The sequence below is a fragment of the Lynx rufus genome, unplaced genomic scaffold (genome assembly GCF_022079265.1).
Source record: "Lynx rufus isolate CCGP_SWC_20201006 ecotype Redwood Valley unplaced genomic scaffold, mLynRuf1.p SCAF_9, whole genome shotgun sequence".
NCBI lineage: Eukaryota > Metazoa > Chordata > Mammalia > Carnivora > Felidae > Lynx > Lynx rufus.
In genome coordinates, this window is record NW_025814897.1 from 74,229,150 (window position 1) to 74,256,238 (window position 27,089).

The 27,089-nt window shown below is 39.0% G+C and overlaps 1 protein-coding gene across 1 annotated transcript; it reads right to left on the reverse strand.

Annotated features, from left to right (window-relative positions):
* Positions 1 to 483: 483 nt before the first annotated feature.
* Positions 484 to 25,813, reverse strand: TPH1 (tryptophan hydroxylase 1). Its single transcript, XM_047071790.1, has 10 exons — positions 25,677 to 25,813; positions 17,823 to 18,006; positions 15,537 to 15,637; positions 12,102 to 12,169; positions 11,779 to 11,975; positions 8,699 to 8,834; positions 7,874 to 8,000; positions 3,333 to 3,428; positions 2,407 to 2,540; positions 484 to 658 (listed from the first exon to the last, which is right to left on the reverse strand). Exons 1-10 carry the CDS (start codon positions 25,791 to 25,793, stop codon positions 484 to 486), a joined length of 1,335 nt encoding a protein of 444 aa, XP_046927746.1. The 5' UTR covers positions 25,794 to 25,813.
* Between the last annotated feature and the right edge of the window lie 1,276 nt (positions 25,814 to 27,089).

Below are 27,089 nucleotides of genomic sequence, written 5' to 3' on the forward strand. Positions count from 1 at the left end.
CTATAAAAAATGAGTGGTCAGTCAGGGGCGCCTGGGTGGCTCAGTTGGTTAAGCGTCCAACTTCGGCCCAGGTCATGATCTCACAGTTTGTGGGCTCAAGCCCCACAAACCGGGCTCTGTGCTGACAGCTTGCTCAGAGCCTGGAGCCTGCTTCAGATTCTGTGTTTCCTTCTGTCTCTGCCCCTCCCCCACTCACTCTCTGTCTCTGTCTCTCAAAAATAAACAAAATGTTTAAAAAAAAATTTTTTTAAATGAGTGGTGAATGAATTGTATGGTATGTGAATCATATTTCACTAAGCTGTTACAAAAAAAAAAAAATAGGTACTGGTATAGAGTATCCAGGTACAAATTTCCAAAGAACTAATTAAGGAATGGGAGTAGAGAATGTTGTTTGGCTACTGTCCCTCCATGACCAGGTCTTCAAGAAAAGCAGGAGCTGGCCCACAGGTCTCTCTCTGAATTGGCGCTCAGATGCTCTCAGGATCAGATGCTCAGCTGCTTGCTGACCTTCGCAAGGGCATCACTGACAACATCAAGATCATGCTGCAGTTCATTCATGGCACTGGTTATGCTCTTGGTGTCTTTCAGGATCTGAATACTCCGTGTATATGGATTATACTTCACTCCAAACGGACGCTTAATTGTTTTGGTAAATTCTCTATTGAAGAAAACAAGTAAGAGGCAATCAATTTCTAGGAGGCAGAATGATGAAAACAGAATGAGCAATAGCAAACCTATTTCACACACTAGACAAAAGACACAGCCAATTTGACCTATTTCCCTACACTGCCTGTGCAGAGATCCCCTGGAATCCTACACAGGTAGGAAACCTAAAATTGTCATAGACACATCCACCCCTGCATTTCTAGGGAAAGATCCTGTGGATGACTGTATTAATGATATATTCCTTTATATATCTCTTGGCTACGCTAAGGAGACCAACTACAGTACTTTATCAGTAGACAACGGTAGCCCTTGACCACCTAGTAACAGACTCCTCAGCTGTGATTTACATAACTACAGCTATACACACACAAACACACATACATGGAAACAGGCCAGAAACAGGCCAGGAGGCCTGCCTCCTGCACATGGACATTCTTTCTGTTTAGAATGTCATCCTCTAGCCTCTTCTCAAATGACCTAACTTCTACCCTTTCTTCACACATTAAAGTTCTGCCTTCTTTATCAGGCCAACATTTGAACCTCTCATTTGGCACCCCCAAGAATAATTGTGTTCAGGACCCCTAGGAACACACCTGAAGACAGCTGTACAGGAGTAAGGGCTGAAATGCAGCTTGCAATCCAACTGGTCTACCCAGAAGGGACCCCTTTTTCTAGTCTGCACAAAGGGGTCATATGTGTTAGAGGAAGCCCTGCTAGTATTGTTATTTAGTTCTGTGCATGGCCTAACTCCTCGAGTAACAGAAAATCCCTGGAAGACAAGGAGCATGTCTTAAACCCCCATCTATCCCACAACGATCTCACAATGTGACCTCATGACACCTTCCAACAAATGTTTTGTTAATTCTGCTTCTATAGTCCTACAGTCTTGGCCCAGGCCCTTATTTTCACCCGAAGTATTACAAAAATCTCCTAAGTAGTTTCTCTGCCTCCAATGTCCTTCTTTCTTAACAATACACTTAGCTGATCAATAGTTAAATAACACATAGCTTGACTGCATCACACTCTTGTATGTTTCCATCTCCTTACCTTTTTTATGCTGTTCCTTAGCCTAAAACTTAACATACCTAAATCCTATTTATCCTCCAAGTGCTTTTTCAGATGTCATTAAGCTTTCCCTGTTCCTCCATCTGGAACAAATTGCTCCTGAATAAAATGGAGAACAAAGTTTCATCTGTATCGCTGTAAGGCTTCCTATGTTGTTACGTAGCAATTTGTATATAGTTTATTTTTCCTATTAGATTATAAACTCTGATGAGAAGAAACCAATTTCTCAATGTATCTGATTCATATATGCAGTCACCAAGCATCACCATAAACAACATACTCTAAATATTTGTTGTGAAAGGGAGATATATCACAGGCAGAAGGTACCTAGTAGGCTTCTAATTATCCAGCTGCTTACTTCTGTGATTTGTTACCATTATTGGACCTATATTTTTCTTTAATATTTTTATTTATTTATTTATTTATTTATTTTATTATTATTATTTTAGAGAGAGAGGTCGTGCGAGTGGGGGAGGGGGCAGAGGAAGAGAGAGAGAAAATCCCAAGCAGACTCCATGCTCAACACAGAGCCTGACATGGGGCTTGATCCCATGACCCTGGGATGATGACCTGAGCCAAAATCAAGAGTCAGTTACTCAGCTGACTGAGTCACCCAGGCACCCCTGGACTTATCTTTTGCAGAGGAAAGTTAGGCATGAGGAAGATATACTTTACCTCATCTTCTCTTTTGCATCTTCAAAGCTTTCAGATACAAAGTAGACATCCTGAAAAGTTGTGATGCGACACTCCTGTTTGCAGGTAATCTTGGGATCAAAGGGCTTTACTTTGGCATGTCCAGAAAGTGAATGCTAGAAGATAGTGAATCAAAGAATATTGTCTAATTTTATGGATCACATCCTACACACAACCACCACAATCAGCACACCTCTGAATGTACTAATGCAATGGCCCCAACCTACAATTCCAAACTTACTTCCTACAGCATTATTTAACCCACAATATACTTCAGCAAAACAAACTGCTGTTCCCCATAAGTGCCCCAAGATCATCCCATAGCATTGTTCTAACACACTTTCCATGTAAGAGCCCCCCCCAGTGATCTTTATTTATATATTCCTGCATTAGGACACCTACTTTCCATCCTGTACTAGTTATTCCTATACATGACTGTACCCACCATCAGGTCGTAGGCTCCTTGAGAGCAAGACAGTACCATGGACAGTGTTTCACACACACCCATTACTCAACAAACATACTGAGTTCATTCCTTTATTGGATAAATAATCGCAAAGAATTCTCTAGAATTTAGGAGAAGTTATTGCTAGCACACAATGATGAGAGAACAGCAAGACTTTGCAAGCAAAAGCTCTAAAGTACTTTTTATTTAAAAGATATATCTATAGTGTGTCAACTATACTCAAAAAAGAGAAATTAAGTAATTAAAGTCCACATATAAGTAAAAAAACAATTTAAGATATCGCTATAAACTTGGGAAATAGAGATAATTGTCTCTTAAGTAATGTTTATTGCCACCCCAAGTATTTTCCATAGTAGACACTTGTTCAAATCCAAAAACTCTTTCTGGTCGTATCAATCATATTAAGTGAACATGACTATATGCAGAAGTTTACAACTCTTACTTTAAGTTCACTGATCGAAGAAAGTAATCCAGCACCAAAGACTCGCAACTGCCCATCTTGTTTACAGAGACCAAACTCCACAGTGAAAAAGTAGCACTGCAAAAGGACATTGATATTACTTTCACATCCTGAATTAGCTCAATTTAAAACAAACTGCAACCCTTAGAGATTGACCCAAAGTGTCCTGGAATTAAGTTCAAGACCCCCAGACCAGTTCACAAGTATTTCTACAATCTGGGCTTGTTCTAAGGTAGCCCCTCTCAAACTGCTGTTCCCAGGACTTTTACACACTCTTAAAAATTACTCAGGACCTGAAAGATCTTTTGTTTATGTGGGTTATAGCTTACTATATTTACGGCAGTAAAAGTTAAAACTGAAAACATTTACATGTTTACTGATTAAATTTAAAATGTAATAAACCATGTTATGGTAACATAACAATTTAATGCAAAGTGACTTATATTGTACAAAACAAAAAAGAGTCAGGAAAAAGGCATTGTTTTACATTGCTCTAAATCTTTTTTAACATCTGGTTAGATATTATTTAATGTCTGGCTGGAAAACAAGATGGATTCTCACATCTGCTACTGCATTTAACCTGTTGCAATATGTTGTTTTGGTTCAAGTATACAAAGAGAATTCAGCCTCACACAGAAAAGTAGTTGGAAGAAGGCTAAATATTTTAATAGCCTTTTCAGATAATTGTGGGTATTCTTCTTTGACGCATCAGAACTCAACAAGTGGCAATTTCTTAGAGTTCAGCTGTAGTGTGGAGTCTGAAACTATATCAATGAACTCTAGCCTTTCTTATATTGAAAGCCACTTTGCACTCTGAGTGGGTCTTTCACTTAAGGACCCTGTGCAAGGGTTGCAGGGACTCTAGGGGGTCCCCGACCCACAACTAGAGAAGCACTGTTCTAATCGTCTAGCCTATTTCATACTATCTTCCCGACCCTAACACACGCTGCTCCAGCTTCTCGTCACTTCCCCAGACACACCAAGCACCTCCTGTCTTCCCTTGTGTGCACTCATCCAGAGATGCTCTTCCTCCCTTTCTTGGCAGGTGAAAACATGACTCATCTTCCCTGGGCTAGTCCAGATGTTCCTCTTCCATGAAACCTCCCCCAAGCAGTTCTCTGTCCTCCCAGACCACTCTGCCTGAACTTCGCTGTACAGTTCATCCCATCCTAACACAACAGCTTCCTCAAGTAGCGTATAAATTCCTTGAAGGCAGGAACCAGGCCTTCCTCATCTTTGTATTTCCAGCATGACATCTTGTACCTAGTGCTCAAAGAATATTTTTAGCATCATCTTTACAGGGCCTATCATTTTACCAAAGAAATATCTACAAACTATTGTTATTGAACTCTAGTGTTTCTCTACCATTTTTTAAGGCCCATGTCTCCTTTTGATGAACCTTAAAAATCTTACATCCTCCTTTAATGTTATTGAAATCATTTAAATTACCAATTTTGATGCCTTTGATTTCCTTTTGTTGTCTGATTGCTGATGCTAGAACTTCCAACTTTATGTTAAACAACAGAGGTGAGAGTGGACATCCCTGTCCTGTTCCTGATCTCAGAGGGGAAAGCTCTCAGTTTTTCCCCATTGAGGATGATATTAGCTGTGGGCTTTTCATAACTGGCTTTTATGATATTTAAGTATGTTCCTTCATTCCCAACTTTCTCAAGGGTTTTTATTAAGAAAGATGCTGAATTTTGTCAAATGTTTTTTCTGCATCGATTACCAGGATCATATGGTTCTTATCTTTTCTTTTATTAATGTAATGTATCACATTGATTGGTTTGCAAATGTTGAACAAGCCCTGCAGCCCAGGAATGAATGCCACTTGATCATGGTATATAATTCTTTTTATATGCTGTTGAATTCGATTTGCTAGTATCTTGTTGAGAATTTTCGCATCCATATTCATCAGGGATATTGGCCTGTAGTTCTCTTTTTTTGCTGGGTCTCTGTCTGGTTTGGGAAACAAAGTTATGCTGGCTTCATAGAAGGAGTCTGGAAGCTTTCTTTCCCTTTCTATTTTTTGGAACAGCTTGAGAAGGATAGGTATTATTTCTGCTTTAAATGTCTGGTAGAATTCCCCAGGGAAGCCATCTGGTCCTGGACTCTTATTTGTTGGGAGATTCTTGATAACTGATTCAATTTCTTCACTGTTATGGGCCTGTTCAAGTTTTCTATTTCTTCCTGTTTGAGTTTTGGAAGCGGGTGGGTGCTTAGGAATTTGTCCATTTCTTCCAGGTTTTCCAGTTTGCTGGCATATAATTTTTCATAGTATTCCCTGATAATTGCTTGTATTTCTGAGGGATTGGTTGTAATAATTCCATTTTCATTCATGATTTTAGCTATTTGGGTCATCTCCCTTTTCTTTTTGAGAAGCCTGGTAAGAGGATTGGCAAAGATGAAGTCAAGCTTTCACATTTTGCAGATGACATGATATACATGGAAAACCCAATAGACTCCACCAGAAGTCTGCTAGAACTGATACATGAATTCAGCAAAGTCACAGGATACAAAATTAATGTACAGGAATCAGTTGCATTCTTATACACTAATAATAAAGCAACAGAAAGGCAAATAAAGAAACTGATCCCATTCACAACTGCACCAAGAATCACAAAATACCTAGGAATAAACCTAACCAAAGATGTAAAAGATCTGTATACTGAGAACTATAGAAAGCTTATGAAAGAAATTGAAGAAGATACAAAGAAATGGAAAAACATTCTGTGCTCATGGATTGGAAGAATAAATATTGTTAAAATGTCAATACTACCCAAAGCAATCTATGCATTCAAAGCAATCCCAATCAAAATTGCACCAGCATTCTTCTTGAAGCTAGAACAAGCAATCCTAAAATTTGCATGGAACCACAAAAGACCCCCAATAGCCAAAGTAATATTGAAGAAGAAGACCAAAGCAGGAGGCATCACAATCCCAGACTTCAGCCTCTACTACAAAGCTGTAATCATTAAGACAGCATGGTATTGACCCAAAAACAAACACCTAGACCAATGGAATAGAATAGAGACTCCGGAATTGGACCCACAAAAGTATGGCCAACTAATCTTTGACAAAGCAGGAAAGAATATCCAATGCAAAAAAGACAGTCTCTTTAACAAATGGTGCTGGGAGAACTGGACAGCAACATGCAAAAGAATGAAACTGGACCACTTTCTTACACCATTCACAAAGATGAACTCAAAATGGATGAAGGACCTGAATATGAGACAGGAAACCATCAAAACCCTAGAGGAGAAAGGAGGAAAAAACCTCTCTGACCTCAGCCGCAGCAATTTCGTACTTGACACACCTCAACAGGCAAGGGAATTAAAAGCAAAAATGAACTATTGGGACCTCATGAAGATAAAAGGCTTCTGCACTGCAAAGGAAACAACAAAACTAAAAGGCAACCAACGGAATGGGAAAAGATATTTGCAAATGACATATCAGACAAAGGGCTGGTATCCAAAATCTATAAAGAACTCACCAAACTCCACACCCAAAAAACAAATAATCCCGTGAAGAAATGGGCAGAAGACATGAATAGACACTTCTCTAAAGAAGACATCCAGACGGCCAACAGGCACATGAAAAGATGCTCAACGTCACTCCTCATCAGGGAAACACAAATCAAAACCACACTGAGATATCACCTCACACAGGTCAGAGTGGCTAAAATGAACAAATCAGGAGACAACAGATGCTGGAGAGGATGTGGAGAAACGGGAACCCTCTTGCACTGTTGGTGGGAATGCAAACTGGTGCAGCCACTCTGGAAAACAGGGTGGAGGTTCCTCAAAAAGTTAAAAATAGACCTACCCTATGACCCAGCAATAGCACTGCTAAGAATTTACCCAAGGGATACAGGAGTGCTGACGCATAGGGGCAATTGTACCCCAATGTTTATAGCAGCACTGTCAACAATAGCCAAATGATGGAAAGAGCCTAAATGTCCATCAACTGATGAATGGATAAAGAAATTGTGGTTTATATACACAATGGAATACTACGTGGCAAGGAGAAAGAATGAAATATGGCCTTTTGTAGCAATGTGGATGGAACTGGAGAGTGTTATGCTAAGTGAAATAAGAGATTCTCATACAAAGAAAGACAGATATCATATGTTTTTACTCTTATGTGGATCCTGAGAAACTTAACAGAAGATCATGGGGGGAGGGGAAGGAAAAAAAAAAGGTTAGAGAGGAAGGGAGCCAAATCACAAGAGACTCTTAAAAACTGAGAATAAACTGAGGGTTGATGGGGAGTGGGAGTGAGGCGAAAGTGGGTGATGGGCATTGAGGAGGGCACCTGTTGGGATGAGCACTGGGTGTTGTATGGAAACCAATTTGACAATAAATCTCATATTAAAAATAAATAAATAAGAAATCATTTAAATTAAATTAAATATGAACAAAGACAAATCTAACAGCCATCTTGAATCTGTACTTTTAAACTGACACTCATATCCCACCCCAGATAAGAATTACTGATCTACACAGCTATTTTCAGATTTATACCGTTGCCAGTTTTTGAACAGCCTCCTCTGAAGCTCCAAGAGAAGCCAGGCCAATTTCTTGGGAGAATTGAGCAAAACTAGGTTCAGCCAACAGGGGGACATGACCTAGGAGTTCATGGCAGGTATCTCTGAAAAAGAGGTACAAGTTTGTCACACTGTGATGCTTATGTCACACATAAATGCAAAATCAACAATTCAATCAAGCCAGAATCTGATCTTCCTTCTATTCAGGTGGTATTACTTGGAAATAGATCACAAAGGACACTAACAATTTAGTAGAGAAACTATTTTGGTTCAAAACCTAGGCCACTCAGAAACATACACACATAGGATACCCATAGACGTGTGCCCCCCACACCCCCACCAAATCAAGTCTCTGCTCAAATTTCACCTTCTCAGTGAGTCCTTGTCTGATCACCCTTTCCAAAACAGAAACACTCCACACATAACACTTTTTTCCTCCTGCTCTGCTTTACTTTTCTCCATAGCACTTTTCACCATCAAATATAATATGTTATTTACTTGTTTATTATCCTTATCCCCCATTGGAATATAAATTCTACGAAGGCAGAAATTTCTGCCTGATTTTTTTCAATGCTACACTCCCTATGCTTAGAATAGCACCTGGCACCTAACAGGTTGTCAGTTACTAATGGTAATGCTAATGGCTAACATATGCAGAGCATGGAGCATGTATCATGTGCCAGGCATTATTCTCAATGCTTCACATGCATTCATTCATTTAATCTTCACACAAAACTCATGACGTGAGTACCACTATGACAAATACTATTTGATGAATGAAGGCTGAAGTAGAAGTACTCACGGCTCTGGGGTATAGAGAGGGTCTGAACTGTGTCTCACATACTGTGTGCAGTGAAAAACTCGAAAGGCTAAACCTGATAAGAAATCTCTTGGTGATAAGTAACCAGCCACAGGACGGATGGAAAAACCCGTGCGCTCTGCAAAGCAAAGGAGAAAATGAAGAAAATCTTCACCCAAACAGACCAGTTACCGCCACGCTTTAATACTGCCAGTTGTACCAAGTAACACTTTGAGGGAGAACATGGAAACTAAAATGTGTCATGTGTGCACTAAGGGGAAGTGATAATTATTAAGCACTTACTATGGTCAGGCAATGAGTTAGACCTTATACATCATACCCCCTTTCATGTTTGCAATTTGAATTAAAGTTTAGTCTCCTCATTGTGATGACTATAAAACTGAGGCTCAGAGACTTAGTAAGTATCCAAGGTCACACAGTAGATAATAAAGGTAGAAAGGGAGCCCAGGTCTCCTTATATTACACCTTATTGTCTCCCTAAAGGGTTTAGAATATCTCTTAGACAATCTTACTTCCTTTTGCAAAAAAAAAAAAAAAAAAAAAAAAAAAACCTAAGAAGATATATTAATTGAAATCAGAACGATTTTTTTTTTAATTTTTTTTTCAACATTTTTTTATTCATTTTTTGGGACAGAGAGAGACAGAGCATGAACGGGAGAGGGGCAGAGAGAGAGGGAGACACAGAATCAGAAACAGGCTCCAGGCTCCAAGCCATCAGCCCAGAGCCTGACGCGGGGCTCGAACTCACGGACCGCAAGATCGTGACCTGGCTGAAGTCGGACGCTTAACCGACTGCGCCACCCAGGCGCCCCTACGATTTTTTAATCTATGCCATTTTTAGCCAGTATTACCTCTTGCAAAGTAGTTTCTATACTTTCTCTAAACTGGATGGTGCTCGTTTATTCCCCAACAGCTATAACTGCGTATGCCCTCTATAAAAAGAGACCAGCCAGTAGGCCACAGTGGCTCAGGGGAACTCTATAAGCTCTACTCTTTCTATTCATTTCAAACCCTCACCCTCTGATCTTCCAGTTCCACCCCGTTGCTTTGTACTTGGATTCTCCCACTCTGATGGGTAGATTTCATGGTCCAATAGAACTCTCCATGATAATGGAAATGTTCTATATCTAGGCTGCCCAATAGGGTAGCCACTAACCACATATGGCTATTAAGCACTTGAAATGTGGCTAGGGTGGATAGAAAACTAACATTTTGATTTACATTAATTTGAATTATTTAAGCAACCACACGTGTCTAGGGACTACCATATTTGACAGTGCAGAGAACTCCTTCCAACTGATGTTTTGTTTGAAGTATCATTTAAGTTTGGTTTCCCTCTTTGGCAGTTTCTCTTGAAACACCTGTAGCAACATGTTCTGCAGACAATTCAAGCTCCAGACCCCAAGTGAATAGCTTTCAGTTTTGTACCCATAACAAAATATTTCCTCCAAATCTCAAGCAAATTTAATTTGATAACTTCCATAGCATATACTTGTCCATCTTTGTAAGACCCACGAGGTCATGTGCATTGGTTCTCTGTCAACCTTCATCACTATTTTTTTAATCTGGTTTTTATAGGAACCATGTACACGAAATCTTCTCTTGTAAAACTATCATGCCTTTTCCTGTTTAGTTCTTAGTTTTGCGCATAGTGGTTGACTAATAAGAATTATGGAGCTGAGTAAATTCATAGACTTTTATGACAATCTATGTAAGAAATTCAGTGATAGGAATTTCAGACCACGGTGGAAATAAACTAAACCATTTGAGTGAAAAGCATAACTTCTATTTGTTCCCTGAGATCAAAGGGGATATATATTTTTCTTACATACTGTAAACCCTGGAAATTACTGATCAGGTTACATCCTAAACTAGCTAGAAAAAATAAGGAAACCTGAACCAAATAAGCATGAAGAACTAAAAGGAAAAAAATTAACCTACTCTGTTAATGCCTCTACTTGCACATCTTCCTTGGGAAACTGATAAGAGTCTTAGTGTGGAAAGGAGCTTCAGAGATCATTTACACCAATCTTCCCCTAAGGAGCTTGAATCTCCTCTACTATATCCCAGACAAGTGGGTATAGGGCTTTTGTATGAAAACCTCTGGGGAGGCAGAAATAATCATCTCATGAGCCTGTTCCATTTCTAAATGGCTCTTTTAACACAAGGTCTTCTCCATTTTGAGCCAAAAGCTTGCAGTTTCAATCCAATTGTCATTTACTTTAGGGTCACATAGTAATTCCTCTCTTACATAAGATGATCATCTGGTACCTAAATAAAGCTATAATGTCCTCTAAATCTCCAGGCTAAATATCCTAAGAGTCCTCCAAATTTTATTTATATACTATGTTTTCCAATCCCCTTATAATTCTGCTCACTTTCCTCTACACCGGCTCCAGGTTATGATTGTCCCTCTTCAAATGGGGTGCCCCATACTGGATCCAATACTCCAGGACGGAGTAAGGAAAATCTGACCTCCTATGTACTTGACTTTCTTCTTCTTTAATAATTTTTTAAGTTTATTTATTTATTTTAAGACCGAGAAAGAGAATGTAAGTGGGGGGGGGGAGTGACAGAGAGAGAGAGAGGGAGAGAGAGAATCCCATGCAGGCTCTGCACTGTTGGTGCACTGTTGGTGCAGAGCCTAATGCAGGGCTTGAACCCACAAACCATGAGACCATGACCTGAGCTGAAGTTGGACATTTAACTGACTAAGCCACCCAGGAGCCCCTTGACTTTATTCTTCTATTAAAAATTCTGTCATGGATGGGGCTCCTGGGTGGTTCAGTCGGCTAAATGTCCGACTTCGGCTCAGGTCATGATCTCGCGGTTCATGAGTTCAAGCCCCGTGTCGGGCTCTGTGCTGACAGCTCAGAGCCTGGAGCCTGCTTTGGATTCTGTGTCTCCCTCTCTCTCTCTGCGCCTCTCCTGCTCACGTTCTCTCTCTCTCTCTCTCTCTCTCTCTCTCTCGAAAATAAACATTAAAAAAATTTTTTTTAATTCTGTCATGATCACAACAGAGTTTCAACATTCCCCTTACAAAAAAGTAATTCACTTATTACCTTTTAAAAAGTTTGAGACATCTTCCAATTGTGGGATATTATCTTCCCGGTATCCACAATATTTAGAAAGCAAAGGTAAGTTTTTGAGATACTCTCTGCAGGCATGAGTTGGGTAAAGTTTGTTCAGCTCTCGGAACACGGTTCCCCAGGTCTTAATCTCCTCTTCAGTGAATTCAACCTTGGGAATGGGGTCTCCACTAATGAGACACAGATGTTATTTTGAATTAGCATTCAATAAATAGTAGCACTCACTTTCTATTTACTAAATGAGTATAACTTATTCTATTCATTTATTTTATATGTGTTATTTATAATATACTTACTGCTTATAGTTCATAGCCAAGTCTGCAAAATACTTTCGTCTTTTACGGTAGACATTGTCTTTGAAGCCCTGATAATTAAAGAAAAGTTTTTAAATATCCACCCTAAAAAATACTTGACAAATGATCTTTAGGAAACATTTCACTTTTACTCAAGCTATGAAATTAAAGGGCTACAGAATTATTTTGAGTAAGCATTGTTTAGAAATTGATGATCATTTTTATTTTAAAGTCGATGTTACATGAAAGCTTTATGCGATAGTTGCTACCAGGACAAAAGATTCTATAGATACAAAGACACAAAAATCCTATAGTGGCTACAAAAATAAAATAGTTTGAGGAATAAGAAAAGCAGCATCCTAGTTAAATACACGACTCTTTACCAAGGGTGAGATTCTTTTTTTCTTAATCGTTTGCCTACATCTTCAGTTATAGTCTCCTGTAATAGTAATTACTAATAAAATAGTAGTTAATAACACACAAAATCATGACAACCTAATCTAGCCTTAGATTTTATCGCAAAATGCAAACATAATCATATTTGCAAAGGCAAACAATGATAATAAAAAGATAAAATAGTAACATTAGAATCTATACCTAGGAAAAAATTTTTTAAAAAATAGATAAAATAAGACATCAAAATGCAAAACCCAGGAGAAAGCGGCCAATAATGCAAAATAGGAAACAAGGGGAGAATGAAAGGGGAGAATGAGGCTCCTTCTCTTTAACACAGATTAACAAACCCCTACTATGCACCTGGCCTTGTGCTAAAATCCAGAGAAACAAATATGAATGAAGCACAATCTGAGTCTTCAAGGAGTTTATATCCACCAATTATTATGAAACAATATGATAACTGCCTTATTAGAGATATGCACAAAATGCCACTGGGACTCAAAAGAGAAACTCTGAAAGAGAGAGAAAGTCCCAACCCAGACAGTATGTGAAAGAGTATGGGGGACGGGGGGTAGGTCAGGAAAGGTTTCCCAACAACGACTCCTAAGCTAAGTCTCAAAAGAGGAAAGGAGATAGCTGGATGGAAAGGGCCAGAAAGGACAGCAGCAGTGACAGTGCAGAGCTGAAAAACAGCATTCTGGGCCTAGGGAAACAGGAGCAACCCAGTGTTGCTGGAGTTTGGAGGAGGAGGTGGGGCATGGAGTGGACTGGTTTGAGGTCTGCTAGTAAAGGTCTGAAACAGCCTGGATTCCATCTTTGGGTAATGGGAAGCCACTGGTGATTTCTATAAATCAATCAATCAATCAATCAATCAGTGAGTGAGTGAGTGAGTAACAGCTTTATTGATATAATTCACACCCCATAAAATCTTAAAGTGTACAGAGTAGTGATTTTTAGTACATTCACAGTGTTGTGCAACTACCTCTACTATGATTTCAGAAAATGTTTATCCCCAAAAGAAACACCATACTCATTCACAAACTCTCCCCATTTCCCTTCACCTCCAGACCCTGGCAGCCACTAATCTACTTTCTGTTTCTATGAATTTGTATATTCTGGGCATTTCATATAAAAGGAATCATATAACATATGGTCTTTTGTGACCGGCTTCTTTTCATATCAGTTTTCAAGGTTCTTTCATATTGTAGCATATATCAGTATTTCATGCTTTTTTATGGCCAATAATATTATATTTTAGGGATATATCAAACTTTACTTGTCTATTCACTAGTGGATGGACCACTTTTTGCCACTATGAACATTTGTGTACAAGTTTTTGCGTGGACATATGTTTTCAATTTTCTTAGATGTGTACCTAGGTATCAGTGGTGATCTTCGGTCAGAAAAGGGATAATGATCATCCTGAGGTTCTATTTTTTTTTTAACGTTTATTTATTTTTGAGACAGAGAGAGACAGAGCATAAGCAGGGGAGGGGCAGAGAGAGAGGGAGACACAGAATCGGAAGCAGGGTCCAGGCTCTGAGCCGTCGGCCCAGAGCCCGTCGCGGGGCTCGAACTCACGGACCACGAGATCGTGACCGGAGTTGAAGTCGGACGCTTAACCGACTGAGCCACCCAGGCGCCCCGTTTCTTTTTTTTTATTTATTTTTTATTTATTTTTTTTATTTTTCATCCTGAGGTTTTAGATTGCTCTAGTGACTATGAGGAGTATGGGTTTAAGGTGGCAAGCTGGAAGCTGGGAGATGAGTTAAAGGTGTGGTATAAATAAGGAACAAATTTAAGCAATATTTAGGATATCAAAATCAGCAGTACTTGGTAGTAGATCAGTAAAACTGACTTAGTCACCTCTCCGTAAACATGACCCAGATTTTCTTGCCTCTGACCCTTTGCTCATGTTGCAGTGAATTATCTTTCCTCTCCATCTCTTTCCTGCCAAAATCCTTCAAAGCCTAGTTAAGAGGTTGACCTCTGACCTCTTCAACCAGACGTGTTTGTCCTCTTGTGTACATCTCAAAGCAATTTATCCGTGCCACTTAGCACTTTTCACAATTTGATCTTGTGTTTATTCATATATGTGTGCTTTATCTTTCCAACTGAGCAAGTACAGCAATGTATTAATCCCAATTAATAAGTTGCCTAATAAGATATTATAGAAAAAAAAATAGGCAGATCAGCTAAGGACTGGCTATGGCAATATACAGTCAATGTATACAGCTAGTAAGTGGCAGATCAAAACCTTGGTGTTGACTCCAGAATTGCGATCTTTTTTCTCCACCTTCCCAGGACTGAAGAGCTTCATAAACAACCCTGATGCTTTGGGCTTACTAATTCTCCAACTCATGCCTATACCGTCTCCCAGGTAATTTTCCAAAGAAACAATTTCGTAGTTCATCAACCACCTAATAAATCAATCATGCTGGACAGTCTTTCTCGCTCCTATCTTTACATGCCTTTCCAACAATCCATGCCCCACTTTAGTAAAAACTGCTGCAGGGGCGCCTGGGTGGGACAGTCAGTTGAGCATCCGACTTCAGCTCAGGTCATGATCTCACAGTTTGTGAGTTTGAGCCCTGCATCAGGCTCTGTGCTGACAGCTCAGAGCCTGAAGCCTGCTTCTAATTCTGTGTCTCCTTCTCTCTCTGTCCCTCTCCCCCTCATGCTCTGTCTCTTTCTCTCAAATATAAATAAAACATTAAAAAAATAATAAATAAATAAATAAATAAATAAATAAAAACTGCTTCAGATTCTGTCTTCATTTTAGAATAACTTTTGGAATAGCTCTTGGTAATAGGAATGCCAGGCATGCAACAGGTGTTTTGGAGCCACTGAGGTTGGATGCTCTTCAGGCCTTTAGTCCGGATTCCACCAACAAGGAAGACTACCGGAACTTCCCAAAATCCAGAGTAAAACAAGATCCTATTTAGTCTAGAATAACCACAATCTCCAAAAAAGAAAATAATTTCCCTTAATTTTTAGTTTGCTTTAAAATATTCTCTTGAAAAGATTTATTAAGATACTTACAGGATGGTCTGCATCCAGTTCAGATCCATACATCAGAACTCTGTTGGCACAATGATCCAGGTCAGAAATCTTCTTTGGAAACCAAGGAACAGTTTCCATACCTGCAAAATACAAAACCACTGAATGTGGAATAGATGATCTTAAATAAGGCAAGAAGGAAGAAGAAATTAAGAAAGTAATGGATACATTTGGAGGAGATTTTTAATTTTAGCTTGTACTTTGAGGCAAAATTTATACAAGTATATTGCTCTATTTCTTAATAAGTAAAGTTTATCCAAAATTTTTGAGCTTAAAACTTTTTTTGATTTCCTTGATTTCCTAGGTGTTGGAGAAATGCTGTACTTTAGAAATAGACCTAAAGTACCAAAAAAAAAAAAAAACCCAAAAAACTAAAACTCAGCTATTCTTAAAAAAGCAGAGTAAGGATGTACAACTTTGCAGACCAAAGGTACAAATTTAATAAGAATGAACGTTTATTTTCGTTGATGCAAAGGATCTTAGAGATCATTTATGTCTTTGCCACTCTGATCTCTCACCCTCCCTGAGACATACAGGCCCTCCGAGAACTCTGGGGTTTTGCATATGCTGTTCTCCTCCCTGGAATACCTATACCCCCCCCCCACTTCCTGCTCCACCCCATCCTTCTGTTTTCCTGAAAATATCCTTCTCTTTCTTCAAGACTCAGATCTAATGAACCTCCCCTGACCTTGTAGGTTGAGCTATTTCTCTGTCCTCTGGGCTCCTGTGACACTGTTTCTGATTCTTTAAAATATTATGTGTTCATAGCTGTGTCTTACAGGAAAGAATGGGAAGGACTCTAGGGGAGGGACTACGTATATCTGTATCCCTGTTTCTTAGTAGAGACATCTGATACAACTTGGTGTTCCCTAAACACCAACTGAACCATTTAGCCCCTAAAACACTCTTCATTTTATAGATGAGGCAACCAAAGCTCAGAGATGAGAAGTAATTTATCCAAGGTAACTCATCTCTATTGGAAGAGAGAGAACTAGAATTCAATCCTTCTTGTTCTAGCCATTTAATGCTCTTTGTAACATACCCAGAATTGATAGTCAGATTTAACCCCGAATACCACAGGGGGACCAGTCCTAGGCTCCTGCTCTGCCAGATGTTAATCCTTTCTTTGTTTGTGGTGGGCCTGGGACACCTAGGATAGCATCTGGAGCACAGGGACTTCGGGCATGGTGGGGACACTCAAGGGATTTGGGGAAGCAGCTATCTGCCACTTAGAAATGGAAGCATATTAGTATTTTAATAACTTACACAGCCATGCAAATGCATAACAGATCGGCATCAGTCCTGATTATACCCTAATGTCGTGCATAATCTAAAGGGACTATTTTATTTTTTTCTTTTTATTTTTTTTTACAGATTAATATTTTACTTCAGAAAATACATTTTAAATCAATAATAATATTTTTGTGACATTTCATTTGCTTATTTTCTTTTTTTTCATTTTGTTTACCTCCTTTTATTTTTTTTTCAATCTATGAAATTTATTGTCAAATTGGTTTCCATACAACACCCAGTGCTCATCCCAAAAGGTGCCCTCCTCAATACCCATCACCCACCCTCCCCTCCCTCCCACCCCCCATCAACCCTCAGTTTGTTCTCAGTTTTTAAGAGTCTCTTATGCTTTGGCTCTCTTAAAGGGACTATTTTAAGTTGAGTAACATATATACAATGTGGTTGGATTATCTTTTTGTCTTTTGTCCCAAGTAAACTATGAGGATTTTTTTCACAACAGAAGATCTTAGCCATCTGAAACCTTAGAAGGCTGTGTTGCTTTTCACTTGCTTTTGGTGGGAGTGGGGACAGGGAGGAGTATGTAAAGAGTGTATTCATACCATAATCATCAGCAACTGTCAACATTCTCAACAAATTTGAACACTTAATATCTGCCAGATGGTAGGCCCTGTGGGAGTCTCTAGGGGCTCGGGGATTGTAAATTGAAGGTTTGTGAAATCAAGAAATGTTTGATGATTTGGAAACTGAGAAAACTTAATCAATTTCTAACTATTCTGAATTCTTTCTTGCACCCAACGTTTCCTTTTCACGTTCCCTCACACTTGATAAAAATGTTGCTTTCTAATTGTTCTGTAGTATTTTAAGCAATTACATTTGGGGTTTCCTTCACTACTAGACTGTAAGAAATTTGAGGAGACAGTGTTTTATTTTTATTTTCATGCCTCCAAGATAAATACAAGATTGGACACATATGATGTACTTAATCTTCTCAGGGGGATTTTCACTTTTCGAACTTACCGTCTTCTTTCACAGTAAAATTATCTGGTGGATTCACAGAGAGAACGTTAGTGTAGGACTTCAACAGATGAAAAATATCATTCAATTGTTCTCTGTTGATATCACAGTCAATAAAGATCTCAAATTCTGAGTTTCTTCTCTTTGATTTTCGGGACTCAATATGTAACAGGCTCACATGTTTCTCCTGTGTAAAGCAGAGAGTGAAGATACATATGACAGCCTCAAATGGTATTAGTCACTGAGCTCGTCACATTCATCACCACTAAAAATCAATTCCACACTCACCATAATATCAAAGGAGAAAGAGGCTGTTTTTGATGCAACAAGCAAAGTAATTCCCCCTAAATATTAGGTACTGTTCAAAAAAGTTTGAAAAATTAATCACCCACTAGAAAGTCCGTCGAATTGCCAGAAATGAATGGCCTTCAAACCAAAATATCAAACCTGTGAGCACTGGTGGTTCAGTGGTGGAATTCTCAAACCTCCTAGATAAAAAGAACTTTTCAAAGATTCTCAGAAATAAAAGCTAGTTTTCAAAAAGGGATATTAATGTTAGTCCTTCAGAAAGAAAAGTTTCCTGGGGCGCCTGGGTGGCGCAGTCGGTTAGGCGTCCGACTTCAGCCGGGTCACGATCTCGCGGTCCGGGAGTTCGAGCCCCGCGTCAGGCTCTGGGCTGATGGCTCAGAGCCTGGAGCCTGTTTCCGATTCTGTGTCTCCCTCTCTCTCTGCCCCTCCCCCATTCATGCTCTGTCTCTCTCTGTCCCAAAAATAAATAAACGTTGAAAAAAAAAATTAAAAAAAAAAAAAGGAAAGAAAAGTTTCCTTTGCGAATACGCATTTAATAAAATGAGCTGAACAGCTTGAACAGAGTATTTAATACCTCAAATCTCTTAAGCTACAAACTTAGTAACCAGCTGAAGCAGATTGCTCCTTCTGCTCTCTCCCCATGCCAGCCTGAGCTGGGTGCCATATGTGCAAGCCTGTGGGAGGAGGATATCTTCTCTTACCAATCTGGATAGCTGAGGACCAGCCCCGGTGACATAATAATGAAACATAAGAACCAGTTACCCAAAAGTTTTTCCATCAAAAACAAAACAAAAAAAATTACAAGGTTGGAAAAGCTAATCTCCAACACTAACCAGTTCAATTTGAATTAACTTGGTGAACACCTACGTAGCCAGGTAAGGGCTGTGAAGCATACAAAGAAAGGTAAGATATGCAAGGAGTTTATAATCTGGTAAGCTAACACATGAGAGACGAAGAGAAATAGAAGTAATAAGTATTTGGGTGCAGAGATGTCCTGGGAAAAAGCATTATGGGCTGGAGGAAGTAGAAGTTTCCATGGAGCAGATAGGAACTGAAATGAGTCTTAAGAAATAGAGTGGGAAGACAGAAAAGAAGAAGGCGGATTCAAAACAGGAGGAACTGCATATGTAAAGGTAGGGATGAAGTAAGAACTATTAGGAACATGAACTGACAAGAAAAAAAGAGTATCAGGGATATTGGAAAATTGGAATGGGCAAGGTTTATCCTGGAATATAGACTTTATCATGGAATCAATGGAAGAAAGCCAGTTACAAAATATACTGGAGTTGATCAGAGGTACAGGAGAGTTTCTGACATTGGCTGTAGCAACATTTTTCTAGATATGTCTCCTGAGGCAAGGGAAATAAAAGCAAAAGTAAACTTTTGGAACTACATCAAAATAAAAGGTTTCTGCACAGTGAAGGAAACAATCAACAAAACTAACAGGCAACCTACTGAATGGGAGGAAATATCTGCAAATGACACATCTGATAAAGGGTTAGTGTCCAAAATGTATAATAAAGAGCTGATACAACTCAACATCCAAAAAACAAATAATCCAATTGAAAAACGGGTAGAAGACATGAACAGATATTTCTCCAAAGAAGACATCCAGATGGCCAACACACACATTACAAGATGCTCAACATCGCTCATCACCAGGGAAATGCAAATTGAAACCACAATGAGGGGCGCCTGGGTGGCTCAGTTGGTTAAGCGACCAACTTCACCTCAGGTCATGACCTCACAGTTTGTGAGTTCAAGCCCCGCATGGGGCTCTGTGCTGACAGCTCAGAGCCTGGAGCCTGCTTTGGTTTCTGTGTCTCCCTCTCTCTCTTGTGCTCTGTCTCTGTGTCTCATAAATAAACGTAAAAAAATAATAAATAAAGTTTGTTAAAAAAAAAAAAACCCAACAACCACAATGACATATCATCTCACACCTATCAGAATGGCTAAAATAAAAACACAATAAATAACAAGTGTTGTCAAGGATGTGGAGGAAATTGCATTGCAATATTGGTGGGAATGCAAACTGGTGCAGCCACTTGTCACCGGTACGAGGTTCCTCAAAAAGTTAAAAACAGAACTACCCTATAATCCAGTAAGGACACTACTGGGTATTTACACAAAAAGATACAAAAACAATAATTAGAAGGGATACATGCACCCCTATGTTTATAGGGGCATTATTTATAATAGCTAAATTATGGAGGAGCCCAAGTATCCATCAATAAAAAAATGGATAAAGAAGATGTTGTGTGTGTATGTATACACACACACACACACACACACACACACATAAATATATGTATACATATACATATATGTGTGTATATATACATATACAATGGAATTTTATTCTGCCATAAAAAAGAATGAAATCTTGTCATTTGCAATGACATGGATGGAGCTACAGAGTATAATGCTAAGTGAAATAAGTCAGAGAAAGACAAATACAATATGACTTCACTTATATGTGGAATGTAAGAAACAAAACAAATGAGCAAAGGAAAAAAAAAGAGAGAGAAACAAACCAAGAAACAGATTCTTAACTACAGAGAACAAACTGACAGGTACCAGAGGGGAGCTGGGTCGGAGGGAAGTGGGTGGGGGGATGGGTAAAATAGGTGATGGGGATTAAGGAGTGCACTTGGCGTGTTGAGCACTGGTTTATGTATGGAAGCTTTCAATCACTATATTGTATACCTGATACTAATGTAACACTGTATGTTTTTTTTTTAAATATGAAATTAATTGTCAAATTGGTTTCCATACAACACCCAGTGCTCATCCCAACAGGTGCCCTCCTCAATGCCCATCACCCACTTTCCCTTCCCTCCCACCCCCCATAAACCCTCAGTTTATTCTCAGTTTTTAAGAGTCTCTTATGATTTGGTTCCCTCCTTCTCTAACCTTTTTTTTTTTCTTCCCCATGGTCCTTTGTTACGTTTCTCAGGATCCACATAAGAGTAAAAACATATGGTATCTATCTTCTCTGACTGACTTATTTCACTTAGCATAATACCCCAGTTCCATCCACGTTGCTGCAAATGGCCAGATTTCATTCTTTCTCATTGCCAAGTAGTATTCCATTGTATATATAAACCACATCTTCTTTATCCATTCGCCAGTTGATGGACATTTAGGCTCTTTCCATAATTTGACTATTGTTGAAAGTGCTGCTATAAACATTGGGGTACAAGTGCCCCTATGCATCAGCACTCCTGTATCCCTTGGGTAAATTCTTAGCAGTGCTATTGCTGGGTCATAGGGTAGATGTATTTTTAACTTTTTGAGGAACCTCCACCCTGTTTTCCAGAGTGGCTGCACCAGTTTGCATTCCCACCAACAGTGCAAGAGGGTTCCCATTTCTCCACATCCTCTCCAGCATCTGTTGTCTCCTGATTTGTTCATTTTAGCCACTCTGACTGGCGTGAGGTGGTATCTGAGTATAACACTGTATGTTAACTACACTGGAATTAAAACTTTTTTAGAAAGAAGTAAAGGAGGCTTTAATCTATTTCTTATTAAGTTTTATAATAAGAATGCACTCATAAATATTTTTTTTTAAGTAGGCTCCACTCCCAGTGTGGAGCCCAACATGAGGCTTGAACCCACAACTCTGAGATCAAGACCTGAGCTGAGATCAAGAGTCAGATGCTCAACTGACTGAGCCACCCAGGCACCCCGATAAATATTTCCTGAGTGATGACATGAATAAATATAAAGCTAAATTATGTTTTTTGAGACAAAGAAGCACTAAGTCAATTCTTCCTGAATTACTCTATAAATTGAACACTATCAAAATCAAAATTTTGATGGAATTTGGTGAGGAAATATAACTAAATAATTTAAAATTATTATTTTCCATCTGCAAGAAAAATTTAGTCAGGAAGATCCAGGAAATTTTATATAAAGTAGAAGTAATAAGTGAGACATTCCCTGTCATGTATTTCAATTATAGAAACAGAGGCACAGAGAAGTTAAGCAGTTTGCCCAAAGACACACAGCTAATAAGTGTCAGAACTGGAATTCAAACTTTCCATGCTTTTAAACACTAAATTGTAATCCTGTTTACCAAAAAGGAAGTCAAAATAATGGATAATATGGCCTTCTTTGAGCAGGACTTATATAATTTTAATATTGAAAACATTAAAAACTGGCATAGCCAAAAACTGGGACATGACTGCATTGGGAAGATTCAGGGGAAGGAAAGTTGAGGGCGCCACTGGAAAGGGAGCTGTGTCAAAAAAGCTAAGTCTTTACTTCCATTGCAAGAAATCAGTAGGTAATATCTATGAGTGAAAAAAATCAAGAAATAGCAGAATGAGCATATTGTTTATGAACATGGAAGTAGGGGTGCCTGGCCACTCTGTCGGTAAAGCATGCGACTCTTTATCTCCGGGTTGTAAGTTTGAGCCCCATCTTGGGTATAGAGATTGCCTAAAAATAAAATCTTTCAAAAAACAAGAAACAAAACAAGCAAAAAAACCCATAGAAGGAAGCACTAGAAAAGACATTAAAAGAGCTTCAAATAGTTGCCTCCTGCAGGCTGAAGAGGAGTAGAATGAGTGCACCCTGGAAATGATGCCAACAGTTAGAAGAACAAAGGAAATGGATACATGGGTAGTGCTGACTGAAAGAAAAAGTGTATCATACAGTTACAATTACGTAAATTACTAAGACACGCACAAAAAACTCCACATATTGTAAAGTGCACATGAAAATAACTCAGTGTACAGATCAAACATATCAGAGCAGTTGTGTATCAGGCGGGAGAAATGGAGATCGAATGGAACAATAAAATAAAACAGGAGGAGGGTGGGGCACCTGTGTGGCTCAGTCGGTTGAATGACTTCCGCCCAGGTCATGATCCCACACTTTGTGGGTTCGAGTCCCGCGTCAGGCTCTGTGCTGACAGGCTCAGAGCCTGGAACCTGCTTTGGATTCTGTGTCTGCCTCTCTCTCTGCCCCTTCCCTGCTCTCTCTAGCTCCAGTGTCTGCCTCTCTCTCTGCCCCTCCCCCGCTCTCTCTAGCTCCCCAAAATAAATAAACATTAAAAAAAATTTTTTTTTTTTAAATAGGAGGAGGGGCGCCTGGGTGGCTCAGTCGGTTGAGCGAGCGTCTGACTTCGGCTCAGGTCATGATCTCGCAGTCTGTGAGTTCGAGCCCCACGTCAGGCTCTGTGCTGACTGCTCAGAGCCTGGAGCCTGTTTCAGATTCTGTGTCTCCCTCTCTCTCTGCCCCTCCCCTGTTCATGCTCTGTCTCTCTCTGTCTCAAAAATAAATAAACGTTAAAAAAAATAAAATAAAAAATAAAAAATAGGAGGAGGCTAGCACTATATGCTAACTAATTTGGATGTAAATTTTTAAAAATTAAAAAAAAAACAGGAGGAGGCTGTATAAGTCGATGATGATCGTTTACAGGTGATCTAAGATATATGATTAAGTCAACCCTCCACACTAAGGTTAACAAAATAAATTAAACTTATCTTAAAAATGAAAAGACAGGGGCGCCTGGGTGGCGCAGTCGGTTAAGCGTCCGACTTCAGCCGGGTCACGATCTCGCGGTCCGTGAGTTCGAGCCCCGCGTCGGGCTCTGGGCTGATGGCTCAGAGCCTGGAGCCTGTTTCTGATTCTGTGTCTCCCTCTCTCTCTGCCCCTCCCCCGTTCATGCTCTGTCTCTCTCTGTCCCGAAAATAAATAAACGTTGAAAAAAAAAAAATTAAAAAAAAAATGAAAAGACATGAAGCAGAAGACTACTATCTTCTTTATAAGCTTTATGGTGTGGGTTCACTTTTTAAACCATGCACACACATTCTTTGATTAAAAATAAAATAAAAAAGACAGTGGATAGAAGAAGAAATAAAGGTATGTTATTTAAAAACTCAAAGGTAATCAATAAAGAAGTTAAAATAATCATGTAATTATCAAATTTAGGGAGAAGGAAGAGGAAGAAGTGATGGTTATCAGTATCATTCACAAGAGAGAATAAATGAATATCATGTAAAGTTGATAACTCCAAGAGAGGGATCAAAACAATATTTAGATATCGTAAATTTGGCGTCAAAGGAATTAAACACCAGAAATAGTTGAAAGTGGTTGCCTCTAGGGAATGAGACTAGGATATGGTTGGTGTATTGAGTAGAAAAACATGCTTTTCATTGCAAACTCTTCTAGACTACTGGTCTCTATGTAAAATGTTTAATTCTTTGAAGTATTATTTTCACATGGCTATAAAAAAGCATGTCATATGATATAAACTTGATTTTTAAAAGAGCTAACATCTGTTCTTTACATATGTTAACTCTGTTATTTCTCACGATGACCCTATGAGGGAGGCAGGGTTCTCACTTTATAGATGCAAAGACTGAAGCACAGAGAGACCAATTGATTTTTCCATGGTCACCCAGCCAATAAGTGACAGAGCAAGGATTTGAACTCAGGTGGTCTGCCTCCAGAGCGTAAGAGTTTAATGCCAGTGAAGTTCTATTAGCATAATTTAACCTGCTCCCTCCCCTTGGACAAGTACTTTGTTTATAATTTTAGTTCTTATAAATAAGTCTTTGTGTCCCTAAGCCCATAAACCAGGTTAGGTCCCCCAGTTCAATGCTATCATAGTACTATCTGGTATTTCTTTTAGGTCACTTTATACACATGTAACTATTTATTTACTATCATTATTTGTTTATTTTCTGTCTTTCTCCCTAGATTATATACACTGTGAGGGGAGGTACTGTGTCTACTCTGTTCAGGTCTACATCCTTAGATTCTAGCAGGGCACTTGGCACACAGTAAGTACTCAGTAAATATTCATGTTCTGCCTGACTGACCCCTATTTCCTTAGGATGGGTTTATCGAAGTGAAATTACTGGATCAAAATATGTGAACTTTTTTTTTTTTTTTTTTTGAGAGAGAGAGAGGGAGGGAGAGAATACAAGCAAGAGAGGAAGGGGCAGAAGGAGACAGAGAATCCCAAGCAGGCTCCATATCCAGTGCCGAGCCCAACCCCACGGGGCTTGATCTCAAGACCGTGAGATAATGAGCTGAGCCCAAATCAAGAGTCGGACAATTAGTTACCCAGGTGCCTCAAAATACAAGAACATTTTAAGGCACTACCGATTGTTCCGCCTATTGTTTCCCTATGCATTATACTAAGTTACCCTCATACCAAAGGTGCATTTAAGTCCCAAATGCATTAAAGCTTTGACAGTAGGGAACAGTATAACTGTAGAATCTTTGTTATTTTGCTATCTTAACAATATCATTAAATATATTATGAATATGTCATTAAATATTAAATTTTAATATTTTATTTAATTAAAATAAAATGAAAATTTGCTTCTCTGAAATCCGTGAAGTGACTCTTTCCTCTCGGCTCCTTTATTAGTTATTTGTATCTTTTCTTCCATAAATGAGAATTGAGCAGTATTTTAGAAATTTAAGTGCTTAAGAAGAATTTACAATAATTTACACTTTAAATGTAATTCTGGAGACTCCTTTTAGAAGGATTTTATGCAAAAGTATAAAAATATGGAGAGCGCTTACCTGGAAGATTTTCAGTGCTTTTATTAGTCCACCAACTTCATTCTTCAAGGAAAAAATGAGAGTTGCCCTTCCTCTTTCTAGGGAATGGTCTTTATTTTCCTTATTGTCTTCAATCATGATGAGTTTGGTGTACTTCTCTAAAAACAAAGTATGAAAATAGGTCTAAAAGAGAAGTTGTGCAAGAGAGGCTGTATTTGACAATATTTGAAACCAAAGACAATACTTGATAACATTAACCAAGTCTTAGTTTCCTCACCTGTGAAACATGGATTTGTAGATATGCTTTGCAAGACTGTAATGAGACCAACGTAAGATAAAACATTGCCTAACAGTGCCTGGAATATAATAGGCATACAATGCATGTTAGTAGTTTCCTTTTCTTTTTTTCTAACTCAATCCTTTCAGGGCATGATTCATGCCTACTGGCTTCTTACAGTCTTCCTACTGTGCCTGAACTGGCCACCCTTTCTCTGTTAAAGCCTACCTCCTCTCCCGCAACAATTTCAGCACTTTATTTATTTATACTGGGTCTTAAATTCAAGTTTTATTCGCACACGTCTTGTCTTTTTTTTTTTTAATTTTCTTTATTTTACATCCAAATTAGCATATAGTGCAACAATCATTTCAGGAGTAGATTCCTTAGTGCCACTTACCCATTTAGCCCATCCCCCTCCCACAACCCCTCCAGTAACCTGTTTGTTCTCCATATTTAACAGTCTCTTATGTTTCATCCCCCTCACTGTTTTTATATTATTTTTGCTTCCCTTCTCTTGTGTTCATCTGTTTTGTCTCTTAAAGTCCTCATATGAGTGAAGTCATATTATTTTTGTCTTTCTCTAATTTCACTTAGCATAATACCCTCTAGTTCCATCCACGTAGTTGCAAATGGCAAGATTTCATTCTTCTTGATTGCCGAGTAATACTCCATTGTATATATATACCACATCTTCTTTATCCATTCATCCATCGATGGACATTTGGGCTGTTTCCATACTTTGGCTATTGTTGACAGTGCTGCTATAACCATGGGGGTGCATGTGTCCCTTCGAAACAGCACACCTGTATCCCTTGGATAAATGCCTAGTAGTGCAATTGCTGGGTCGTAGGGTAGTTCTATTTTTAGTTTTTTGAGGAGCCTCCACACTGTTTTCCAGAGTGGCTGCACCAGCTTGCATTCCCATCGTCTTGTCTTTTAACAGGGCAGCAAGCCCCTTAGAACAAGGACAAGGCCTTCTATTTTTTTCCATAAATTCAAGAGCCTGGGCAGCTCTGGACACATGGGGGCTACAAGAATAACAGCTAGCCAAGAGAATTCTGGATCCACATTAAGTATCTTCTTTCTTCTCCGACTTGGAATCCCCCAGGCTGTGGGCCCTGAAAGGCCATTTAGCCTATTAGCCTACAAGAGCTATG